Raw genomic sequence first — 11,940 nt, 5'->3', positions numbered from 1 at the left:
TGAAATGGAAAACTAGGGGCTCTGCAAATTTCCACTCAAAGCACAATTACAAAAAAAGAAAAAAAAAACCACAAAAAAACAAACCACCACCACAAAACAAAACAAAAACCCAGCAAAAACAAAAAATGTGTCACCTCAAAACAACCCAATAAACAACAAAACCCAAAACAACCTAAAATAGTCAACAGTCAATACATGTCACAGGGATGGTATAGGATCAGGAAGTGTTTATTTAGATGGAGCATGGGAATGTGGGAGGTACTTGGAAGCAGCTATCAAAAACAAAAACAGTTTACTAATATCATCCCGTGCCAGACACTTCATAGGCAGTGTCCCCCTTATCTCACTTTACCTCACTTCTTACTTACTGGCTGCTAACTGAAAGGCCAGCAGTTCAAATGCACCAGCAGTTTCTTGGTGAAACTACACAGTGTCCTGGAGAAAAGATGGCCAGTCTCCTCCAATAAGATTGACAGCCTCTGAAACGGGACAGAGGAGTGCTGAGAGCGGAAAATGACATACAGGTAATGGGTTTGGTTTTGGTTGTTATTATCTCATTATCTCATACCAGACAGTTTTCAGGCATTGACATATTCTCTCACATCTCTGTGAAATAAACACAATTCATTTTATTTAACAGAAGAGTTTTCAGAACAGAGGCACACAGTTCCTTGTCTATGGGTTCAGAGCTAGGACTCCAACTCAGGTCTCTCTTAGACACATACTGTATCCCTGCTGCTGATCTAACTCAATGACAATTTTAGAAGCACCTTCTGGATGCAAGACTGCCTGCCTGCACAAGGTACCGCAGTCCTGGGGCGCCCGGAGGACTTCTCTGGGGACTAGTCTCAGAAAGTTCACCGCCCAGGAGAGAACCTTATGTAACTTGGGTGCCTCAGTTCCCCAAGTACTAATAATCTGGAGGGGGAGGCTAAAAGGCCCCTCACGTGTCAGGTATCCTATGTGGTTTATGACGGTTAGAGACTTTGGGGGCTTAGAAGCTGCTGGCATATGCTGGGCACAGTTTGCCATCCCTGACATCTACTCTATTCATCTTCCCTCTGCTTCAGGCTGGTATGTGAGCTGAAAAGGGAAAGCGCATCTTGAATGTGGGTCTGTCTACTTGACTTTGCATCCAGCTCTCAGCCACCGAGCTCAGCCCAGCCCTGTCCTGTCCTTCCTCTGGGCTCCTTTCTAGCTCGAGGGCCACACTGACTCTCTCCTCTGCCACCCGCCTCGTCTCTGGTCCCCCAGTCCCTTGCATCATTCCTCCAGCCCCCTCCCTTCCTCCCTGCCCGCCTCCTGTGTCTCCCAGCCCCGCTCTGACGTGGGAGGTGAGGGGGGGCGGGGGCCGGATGAGTCACAGTGTTATGATGCAGCTCCACAACATACAGCCACATTCACCCACAGACCGAGGCTCAGAACGAGAGGCCACCTCTGGCCCCCCAAGCAGCTGGCCAGAGTTACAGCCCCCTCGTCTCGAGTCCCTCTAACGACCCTTCCCCCCGCCCCCAGCCCCTTCCCCCCTGAAGAAACAGAGAAGAGAGAAGAGTGAGCAGAGAGATAGAGATAGACGGAGATCTCTGGAGCAGACCTCAAGGTGAGGGGGGCAGCCAGCTGAATTTCCCCCCCTTTGCAAATGTCCTGCTGCTACGTATTTGCTTCTCCCCACCCCCACCCCCACCCCCAGCAAAGGCGTTATTCATCCCCCTTTTGCCCTCCCTTCCCCCTCCCCTCTGCCTCCGCTGCTCCCTCGGCTCCTGCATCCATCTCCAAGCTCTGATGGTCCCCGCATTTCTTTCCCGGCAACTTGGGCTGCAGCGTCAGGCGTCACCCGTTGTTTCGCTTCGGGTGCAGACCCCCTGGAGCTCGCCCGGGGGGCTGAGCGCGCGGCGAGGTGTTTGGACCATACCACTCGGAGCAGGCCAGCCCAGGGGGGGACGGAGCCTCTGAGCAAACCCGTTGGGAGCCGATGTTCGCCCCCCTCCTTTTTCTTCTTCCCTGCGAAGCACGGGATTTGCACCTGGTGCCTCCCCCTCCCCCTCCCCCCACCCGCCTGAGCACCCGTGCCGTCAGCGCGGGGTGCGCGGACCCTCCCCTCCCCCAGCCCCCACTCCGAGTCCAGCCCCAGTCGTTCAGCGGGGCTCACCTCCTCCCCGCCGCGCTCAGCTCGCATTTGTTGTCCCCCGTCATCTGCCCACCCTGTGTCTCCCCGAGATCAGAGCCAGTGTGGAAGGGGGTGCGCAATGTCCCCTGAGCCCCCTTTCTGCGCTGCCTTGGCCTTGGGCGCAGCCACTCCTGGGCTTGGCAGGGACCATGGGGTAGAGGGAGTGGTGGGAGGAAGGCGTGGCAGCGGGGAAAGAGCACGGGGCAACACCTGGGCCGGGCCCCCCAGGAAGGTGATGCGGGTCCGAGGGGAGCTCGCAGGCCAAGCTGAAGACAGATCTGCAAGTGGACGCCCGGCAGTGGTCTGCTGGCCAGAGCCGTTCCCCGCGGCCAGAATCCAATGTCACCCTGAATCAAGCCCAAGGTGTCTTCCTGGGCTGGCCAGGAGGAGAGGATTTGAAACGGAAGATGATCTCTGAGGGGGCTTTTGTGCGGAGACCACCCGGCCTGAACAGAGCAGTTGGAGAGAGGGCAAGGCGAGGAGAGCCTGTACTCAGCTACTGGGAGCTGCACTTCTGAGCCAGACTTGGGTTTATCATCACCACCGGCCAGAAGGTCCTAGAAGGAAAAGGCAGCCCCTCCCCTGCTTATCAGAGCCTGCAGAGGACACCTCCCTCCCCAGCCTCAGCCTCCAGCGCTCTGGCAACTTTGGGCAGATAGCGGCGCCTTCCTCCAGATCTCTCCAGAGCAACAGCAGCTCTCTCCTCTTCGCTCACCCACAGGGTCACTGCCTGTGCCTGGGGGAAGGTGGCAAACCCATGCACTTCCTTGAGCTCCCAGGCACAGCTCTCAGATAGGAGCCTCCTTGCTCGTCTGGGGTCTGAAATGCAGCTCTTCACACATCACTCCTGGAGACCGGCCTCCCTGCTCCCACACTCACTTCCCATTGGTTCCAGCCGTCAGACTTCTCTGAAGGAAAGCTGTTCCTCTCCTGTGCCTGGGCACCTAAGCCCTTGACCAAGGACTAAGGCAAGAGTTAGCAGAAACCGTTAGAGACCATGGAGCCCTGAGGCTGGGAAGACTGTCAGCCACCACGGATGGACTGGGCTGGGCTGAGTGGCCACAGGCACAGGCCTTGGGGACAAATGTGTGCCAGGCTCTCCATCAGCGAGCTTCTCCTGGAACCACTGCCAGGCTAGCCAGAGCAGAAGTGGAACCCACGGCTTCTGATGATCTGAGATGTCATAATGGTGCAGCGAAGGGTCCCAGAACACCCCCACCCCTCCACCCTCCAGGTCCCACGAGAGGCCAGAAGTGGTGGGCACCCCTCTGCCTCCTCTTTCTCTCTTGCATGCCTGTCCTTCCCATATGAATGTTATGGAAGTGGAGGTCATGGAGGGAAAAAAAAAAGAGAACCACCAAGCATCTTCAACTTTCCAAAGGTGCCCGTGACACAGTGCCATCCAATGCCAGCTCGATGCCACGCCTCACGGAAGCACTAAGCACCAGGCAGAGGGCAACTGCAGATGACTTTGCTCCCATGGAAGCATCCGTGCCAGCAGCTGCTCTCAGTGGAAAATGGTGGTGGCCCCAGGAGGGCCAAGCACTAGCTCCTGTGCTGTGGTGCCAGAAACCTGGAACCGCTGCCAGGCTTGCCAGTGCAGAGCTGGAACCCAGGGAACAGAGAGTCACATTGGGTCACTGGGTGCAGGGGAGGGGGGCGTCCATGATGGGAAAGCAAAGGTAAAGGTGAGCTTCATCCCCTCAAAAGGACCCTCTCAAGTCTTTGGGGCTCTCCTGATGCACCTTCCCCTCTTCCCAGGTGACTTCCATTTTTGTCTGGTTCTCGTCTGGGGGGGCCCTGGCCGGGCAGCCCCCCCACATTCCTCCTGCCCTGAAACACGGCTCTAGCCAACCTGCTCCGCTGCTTCACCTGCGACCGCCTCTGTGGGGGCTGCACAGCACCAGCCCCTCCAGCCCGTCAGGGTATTGTCCTCCAGCCAGTCATGCCTAGCTGTGACCCTGGCCCCGGCCCCGCCTGCCTCCCCACCAAGACTTTCCGCAGCTATCTGCCCCGCTGCCACCGCACTTACAGCTGCGTCCACTGTCGTGCGCACCTGGCCAAACATGATGAGCTTATCTCCAAGGTACGCCAACTGGGGGACCTGCACCTCCCCACTTTTCATGCCAGGCTTGGGGCCACATCACCTGGAGGGACCTGACAGAATCCCTCCCCTCATGCCCTTGGGGGATTCAAGTAGTGGGAGGATGAGGGCTCCCAGGGAGTCACTGTCTGTCCTGTCTCCACAGTCCTTCCAAGGGAGCCATGGCAGAGCCTACCTGTTTAACTCCGTGTGAGTCTATCTCTTTCCTTGTGCGTGTGTATTTGTGTGTGTATGCATTTCCTTCCTCTGTGAAGAATGGGGGAGAGTCCCAGAAGGTTATCTTCTGTTTCAGCCTCCTCTTTTTGCATAGGGGTTCAGAAAGCTATCTGCAGTTGCCTTGTGGGAAGTACTGAACAGAGAACTGTGGTGTTTGAGGAAAAAGGCCCAGCATTGGCCTTAGAAGGGGTGGACGATCTCAGGCAGGGTTGGATAGAGCCCCCTCCAGATGGGAGTTTGCTGGGATGTTGGAGGGGGGACTGGACTGACTGAGCCACCCCACTGGGTGCTGGTTCCTTCCTGTTTCTGGGGGCAGGGTCAACGTGGGCTGTGGGCCAGCTGAACAGCGCCTCCTGCTCACCGGGCTGCACTCAGTAGCTGATATTTTCTGTGAGAGCTGCAAAACCACGCTAGGCTGGAAATATGTGAGTATCCAGGGCACAGGGCCATTGTCTAGATGCATTGCCTAGTCCCAAGGCCTCAGTGGCCACCAGTTGGGTCTTTGCATGGTCCACAGAGGCTGCCAAGAGCTGGGTTGGATTCAGGTGGGCATACCTGGCGTTCAGGCAATACAGATGGTGGTAGCACTTGGAAGGGGACCACATTGGCCCACATTCACTGCTGCCCCCTCATCCACCAGGAACAAGCTTTTGAGACCAGCCAGAAGTACAAGGAAGGGAAATACATCATTGAAATGTCACATATGGTGAAGGACAACGGCTGGGACTGAGGGGCTCAGGCAGGCTGCGCCCTTCCTCCGCATGCCCCATCCTCCCCCACACATGCCCCCTGGCCCTGCCAAGCAGTCCATACTAGCATGAGTACTGCCCACCCCTGGGGGAAACCCAGCCCCAACCAGCCCCTCCCCTGCCCTCACCTCATCACTACCAGACCCCTATTGGAACAGGGGCCTGGGGTACCCCAGGGGTGTTCAAGGCTCAGGAGTGGGCAGCAGTCAGGGAGAGAGAGACTGGGGAGAAGGGGTGGTTGTGGGACCAAGGGTCCTGAAAATTCAGGTGTCCGCAGGGTGTAGACTCAGGGAGACTGGACTATGGGTGGGGCCAGTTTGGGCCTCACCTCTACTTGATTGACAGGGAGAGCTGCCTCAGGACGCTGGGCTTGTAGAACCCAGGTCCCAGGAGACTAGCAGATGAGAAGAGGCTTGGGTTGGAATGGAATCGCATTTTGGTCTCAGACACTGGGAGGGACCAGTGATCTAAGGGGCAGTTTCCTAACTCCAGTCATAGGAGCAAGGACTGGGGGGGGTGGGGTGCAAGGAAGAACCCAAATCCCAGACCCTGGGAAAACAAGGAAGGCTCAGCGGGGTTCCCATCGCACTCCACGTTGTTAGTTTATCTTGGCACTAAAGAGGCACTTTCGAGTAGCTAACCTTTGCCACGGGGCAGGGTTGGGTGGGCGAGCAGGCCCCCCCCCCAGAGTGTTCACTCCCACCCCGCGTCAGCTGTTCCCAGGGAGAGGAGGCAGAGCTGCTGCTGCTCCCTGGGACCCAGTTCCCTGGAGGGGAGGTGGGAGACCAGTGCTACGGGCTGCTCTTTCCCGTGGCTGCCACCAGCGAACGAAACTTTTGTATGATACATAAAATGTTTGGGTCTATTTTTAATAAAAAGGGCAAAAGCAACCTGGAGGAGTTCTGTCCTCTGCCTTCTCTTCCATATTGTCCTCTGAAGCCACCTTGGCCCAGCCTGACCTCCCACGCCACAAGGCGGCAGGAGAGTTACTGTGTGGGTGAGGAGACCCCACTAGAGGGTTTAGAAAAGGCAGCCAACCCTAGTCAGTCCCACCCCATGGCGTTCCTGCATGTGTGCAGAGAGCTGCACTCTGCAGTTTTCAACAAGGTGACAGCCAAGGGAATCCTCTGGAATGTAGTTCTGCTCTGGAACAGAGTTGAAATCTAGAATCAATAGCCGGGAGATTGGAAAACTTACAGAAGATTGCCCATTTAAAGAAGCCTTCTCGTCTACAAACCCACTGAGCAGATGCAAACCATCCACCTTCCAGTCAGGAGTTAACCAAAAGCCCGTGTCACCCAGGGTCCCTTGAGCTTTCACCTGGTGTTCAGGTGGAGTTTTGGTTAGGGAGAGGACAGGCTTGGGGTACTGTCTTCCAGCTAATGCATCCAAAACCAGGGTTATCTTCTGGAAACTTTAACAATTAATCAATTTCTGCCTGGATCTAGGATCCCGCAGCAGGAAGAAATGGATCCTTAGAACAGCTTCCTTGTGTCCTATTGCTTTTTCAGCTTGGTTCTGTAATATTCTGCTCAGCTCATAGCCACACTTTCAAAAAATAGGAAGGGAGTCAATCAGTCAGTCAGCTAGGGCACTGCTCAGGTGGTTGGTCCGTGAAACACAAACAGCTCAAAATTGCAGCATCAATGCAAACACGAGCCAAGGCCATTTTTTGGCAGCAGCGTGACATTCCCGCTGAGGCTGGGTTCTGCGCACCTGTGTGGTTGCCATACACCATACAAAATCCATTCTTTGTAAATGGTATTATTTTCAGCCTTGTTCATTGCTAGAGCACCAACTACTTGCCTGGCAGGGTTAGTTGTAACTGGAGAATTAATGGTGACTTCGTAGAGCATATAGTTTAGTGGAGAAGGCAGACCACTAGGTAATTCCAGAAAGAGGTGATCCTTTGAGCCAATGCCATAGAAAGCACATCAGGAACTCGGGAAAGTGGAGTTCTAGGAGCTTAAAGGGTGGGATTGCTACATGCAAAGGTAGGCTTTGCAGAGATGACTGGGATGGTAATGGTACTTTAAAGATGAGGAGCTGGGTGGTCTGTGTAGAGTGGGGGGCAGCATTTCAGGCAGAGGGAACTGTGTGTGAAGAGGTTCCAGCTTAGTTTACTCTAGAAAAGAACCAAAGGTCCCCAGGGCTGATGTGTATGTGGGAGTGTGTGGAGAGAAGGGATCAAACAGGAGTTAAGTAGTGGCCAAAAACCATTTCAAGAATCTAGGCTTTATCTTCAGGGCATTGGCAGAGGCACTTCAGTGGCACAGTGGATAAGAGCTCAGCTGTTAACAAAAAGGTCAGCAGTTCAGACCCAGAAGCTGCTCCATGGCAGGAAAAATGAGCCAGACTACTTCCATAAATATTCAGCCTTGGAAAGCAATTCTTGCTGTGTCCTCTAGGATCGAAGCAACTTGTTGGCAGTGGGCGCAGGGTTTAACTGGGAAGCAGTATCATCACCCGGCTATTTTGTGTCCAGAGAGGGAGCTCCAACAGAAGTTTTAACAAACGAAAAAAGGGACAATGTGGTACACCGCTGTCAAAGCTTTCTAGACCGAGAGGAGGAAGAGAAGACAGAAGGAAGGGGAACACCATGACTGATGCTCAGCTGCCCCCGCCCAGGACTCCAGAATGCTGGCAGTTTGCACTCACCAGCTGTGCCAACGGAAAAAAAAGATGTAGCAGTGGGCTTCCGTAAAGATTTACAGGATTGGAAACTATGGGGCATCCTTACAACCTTACAGGGTGGCAGAATCCAAGTCAAAGGCCGTTGTTGTGCACTGCCGGGTCTCAACCAATCCATGGCTGACCCTCCAGCAGGTTTTTAGAGGCGGTAAATCACAAGGATACTGACCATCTTTCTCCCATGGAGCAGGTAGCTGGTGGATTCAAACCACATACCTTTGCACTGGCAGCACTTAATAACTCACATGCGGCTTGAGGGGCATCTGTTCTTTCATTAGTGTCTGTTTATCCCCAGATCCTTCTAGTTCGCTGAGCTGACAAGACCAAAGTCCTAAACTGTGACCCTGGATAAGGAGCTCAAAATAGCAGCTTCCTTAAAGCAACTCACCTAATGTGTTCTCTGCCGATCTACCTCAGTTCTTATTAAGCCGACTAGCACGTGCTACAGGAGCACACACAGACACTAGCACTTGGCAGAGATACCTTCTCCAGTTCCCTATAATCTGGGGAAGAATTGCTCTACAGATTTGGCTCAAGGGATCATGGTTCACCTTTCAAGTTTAGATCAGGCCATGGACAGCCCTGTCCAGATAGGAGGACATTTAAGGAGCAGCAGCAGCAGCACAGACCCTGTGACCAGTGAGGCTGTCGAGAATCGCTGGTGGAGTCTGGGAGGCATGAGGTCATCCTTCCAGGCTGAGAGCGAGGGAAGGAGCTGCAGACACGTGTGCGAGGCACGCACAGCTCTTTCTCAGGGAAGATGGGTCAGTCTTTGCTGGGCATCCCATCCTTCAAGATGTTTGAGGCACAACATGGATACATTACCATCTCCACCCTCTGTCCCAGGCTGAGTCTGCAAACTCAACTCCCGCTTCACCAACTGACTTGAGATTCCAGAAGATACCCTCACGCAGCCAGCAGATGGCATTCAAAGCCTTGCACCCCTCGGATCAGGACGTCTTCCAGAACCAAACCCAGTCAGTAGTTGATCCTGATTTATGGCAACTCCAGGTCTTGTCAAGAGCGGAACTGTGTCCATAGTTATCAGAGGCAGATTTCTTGGGAAGCAGAGGAGCAGGCCTTTCCTCTGAAGTGTCTATGGGTGGACTTGAACCTCTAAGAACCCCCAGGCATCTTAACAGTGGGTCAGTTAACCATTTGCACCGCTTAAGGATGCTCCCAGATGGGCCTACAAAGGATGAAGAAGCAGACGCACATAAGATTATATATTGATGTTATCCAGGCTGCTCTGCAAGCTAACAGGTGTAAATAACCTTGGCCAGGCTGCTCAGGCCATTCTCAACCTGTTAAGATGTCACCAGTAGGACAGATCAAAGACTTGCCAGGTCATTAGAGTTCATGATGTGTATCTTCTAGCATATGCATTGCACATGAGCGCGGCTCCATAAAGGCAAGATCTTATTAGTAAGGAACAAACACTAGTGGGATCCCCGGATCCTCACCAGAGTGAATTATTCGTGCCCAGAGGGGTGAAGAAGTGGCTACTCTGAGGAGGCAGCCAACGCTGGGCAGCACCAGCCGGCCGATGCCCTTTTAACATTGCACTGCTAGTGACAGGTGCAGACAGTAGCACAATGTGAAAAGAGCCCCGGCCAGCAGCACAGGGGCTGGCTGCCTCCTCACCCCTTTCCCACCCCGCCAGCCTCCTCCTGCCCCTTTTCCAGCTTGACTTTCTCTCTTCTTCCTTCTAGTCATTTCTCACGCACTCATCCTGTCTTCCCTGGGGTTCTTCTTCTTCTAGGCACAGGGAAAACCTTTCTTGCTCCTTGAGGTTCCAAGGAAGGTCCATAGAGGCAGATGAAGGAGTTAGCTTGAACTTGGTGCTCAGTCCTCCACTCCTGACAGAAGTGTCTGACTGCTCGCAAAGTCAACAGTTGGGAATAACACTTGTGTGTGTGTTTATCTAGATTTCTGTCCGCTTTCCTTCTGGAGGGTGGCAACCAGGAGAGGAGAATCTGGGGCTTCAAAGTGAGTCTCTGCTGACACTCCAGGACCAGGGGTAGAGGAGTGTTGTTCCAGGCTCCAGGTCTGTATGTGGAAGCCCCAGCCTGTCTCCCCTTTTGGGGGCCTTCACAGACCCAGCAGGAAACCAACAGAGTAGATGACTCCTGGTATGAGAGGTGCAGCAGTCATTTGTTGGGTGCGTAACTAGAATCCTGGTCCTTTCTTATCCCATCCAAGGCCTTAAACCAGGTCCAACATTCCAAAGACTGCTTACCAAGCAAAGCCAGGAGGCTACCCTGGAGGGACACTTGGGTACCCCAAGTTTCAGAGCTGGGGGACATCCCCCCACAACATCCCACCATAGACAGGAGCCTCCAGAGCCTCGGCGCCAATTCCGGCCTTCGGAACTGGGCACACTGGCATTCCTAAAGAGGTAGATCAGAGGACCTGAGGCTGTAGAGTGATTCCTGAGTGCACTGAACTGGGGGGGGAGGTTAAAGACGAAGAAGCAGGGCTTCTGGGTGGACCCCTCCCCACTCCACAGTCAGCAGAAGGCCTGGAAGACAGAATCCCAGTTTGCCAACTCTTCCTGTGGGCTTCCCCTCTAGCCTGCTCCCACCCCCTCAGGAAACAGGAGAGCCTCACTCCCGCCTTCCCAGGCAGGGTTTGTTCCTGTATTCTGCAAACATGGGGCGCGGGCCCATAGTTTGCACAGTTCCAAAGGGCGGAAACGAAGGCCTTGCTGGGGTCAGTCGTCAGGCCCGTGCGCCTGGGCAAACCAGTCCCAAATGGGAATTGGACCAGCCACAAGGAGACAGAGAGGCAAAGGCTGGGCTGTCCAGCAGGCCAGAGAGAGGCGAGGGGGACACTCTTCCTCCAAGGAGCTCCCATGTCTCCCTCCGCCAGCGGCGGGAGGGAGAGGGGGCTGGGGACCCAGAGCCCCTGTGATCTCCCCCCCCCCAAGCCATTCCAGAAGAAGAGGCCCTGCGATTCACCAGCCAGCAGGGCCCCTCCCCCACCTTGGGCCCAGGAGCCATCCCCCAGCTCCTTCCAGAAGCGGGTGTAGATCGAGGAGGAAATGGGGGAGGGGAGGCGCGGCTCAAATTCTCTCCACTCCCCCTCCTCATTGGCCACCATCTTCCGGCCCCTGCCCCCCAGAGCAGCAGGGGATGGGGCCCAGCCTGTGGAAAGGAGAGAAAGGGCAGGTGGAAGGTTAGCTGGAGCAGCAGGGGCAGGGGGCTGGCCCCGACTGTCTCCTCCCACCCCCCCTCCCCGCAGCCATGGCGACCGGAGGAGGAGACCTGGAGGGTCCTGAAAAGCCATGTTCTGTGAATGGGATGAGAGGGGCAGCTGGGAAGTGGGGGGCGCTCCCCCTTAACACCTCGAGGCTGGACCACACACACACACCCACATACACAAACTCTCGCCATACTTGCTGCTCAACTCGGTCCGAACCACACACTCCCCCAAAGAGCAAGGCTGCAGTGCGCCCCCGCATCCCTGCGTCCCCTTCGTGCTCCACAACTCGCAGCTCGTGGGGGGGGGCGGACCTCACAACTCACACAGCTCCTGGGCTCACCCCACAAACTTCTCCAAAGCCAGAACTCCCAGCTCTGTTGCAGCCATCAGGCTCACCCCCACCCCCACCCCCGTACACGCCCGCCAAGTCCTCGCTTCCCGCAAGACTCGCACACGCGCTCGGGCACAGACGGCCGCCCCAGCCTCGGAGGGGGCCCCCCTCCCGAGACCACCCAGCCTTCCCCACCACACCCCCCGCAGGGAAACGAGAGCGCTGCCGCCCTGGCCAACCGGGGCGAGAACTTCCCCGGGTCGCAGCTGTGCCGAGACGCAGACCCAGAAGCGATGCCCACGAGTGGAGGAGAAAGAAGGGGGGGGGGGAAAGACCCCGGAGAAGACGCCCGGACCCACCGCCCCCTCCACCGAGACGGGAGAAAACCGAAAGCCGGCGGCGTTACCCTCCGGGGCGCTCACGACACTACCCAGCGCTGGTCGCACGGCCGTCGCCCGCCACCTCCTTCTTCCCGGGC

At 55.6% G+C, this 11,940-nt stretch overlaps 1 protein-coding gene across 1 annotated transcript; it reads left to right on the top strand.

Moving 5' to 3' along the window:
* Positions 1 to 4,112: 4,112 nt before the first annotated feature.
* YPEL4 (yippee-like 4 (Drosophila)) lies at positions 4,113 to 5,217 on the top strand. The gene is made up of 4 exons (XM_006900412.1): positions 4,113 to 4,253; positions 4,417 to 4,460; positions 4,804 to 4,912; positions 5,128 to 5,217. The coding sequence occupies exons 1-4, from the start codon at positions 4,113 to 4,115 to the stop codon at positions 5,215 to 5,217; spliced, it is 384 nt and encodes a 127-aa protein (XP_006900474.1).
* The last annotated feature ends 6,723 nt before the right edge of the window (positions 5,218 to 11,940 follow it).

The sequence above is a fragment of the Elephantulus edwardii genome, unplaced genomic scaffold (genome assembly GCF_000299155.1).
Source record: "Elephantulus edwardii isolate Elephantulus edwardi_28Jun2011 unplaced genomic scaffold, EleEdw1.0 scaffold00284, whole genome shotgun sequence".
NCBI lineage: Eukaryota > Metazoa > Chordata > Mammalia > Macroscelidea > Macroscelididae > Elephantulus > Elephantulus edwardii.
This window is presented reverse-complemented; position numbering and strand designations above follow the sequence as displayed.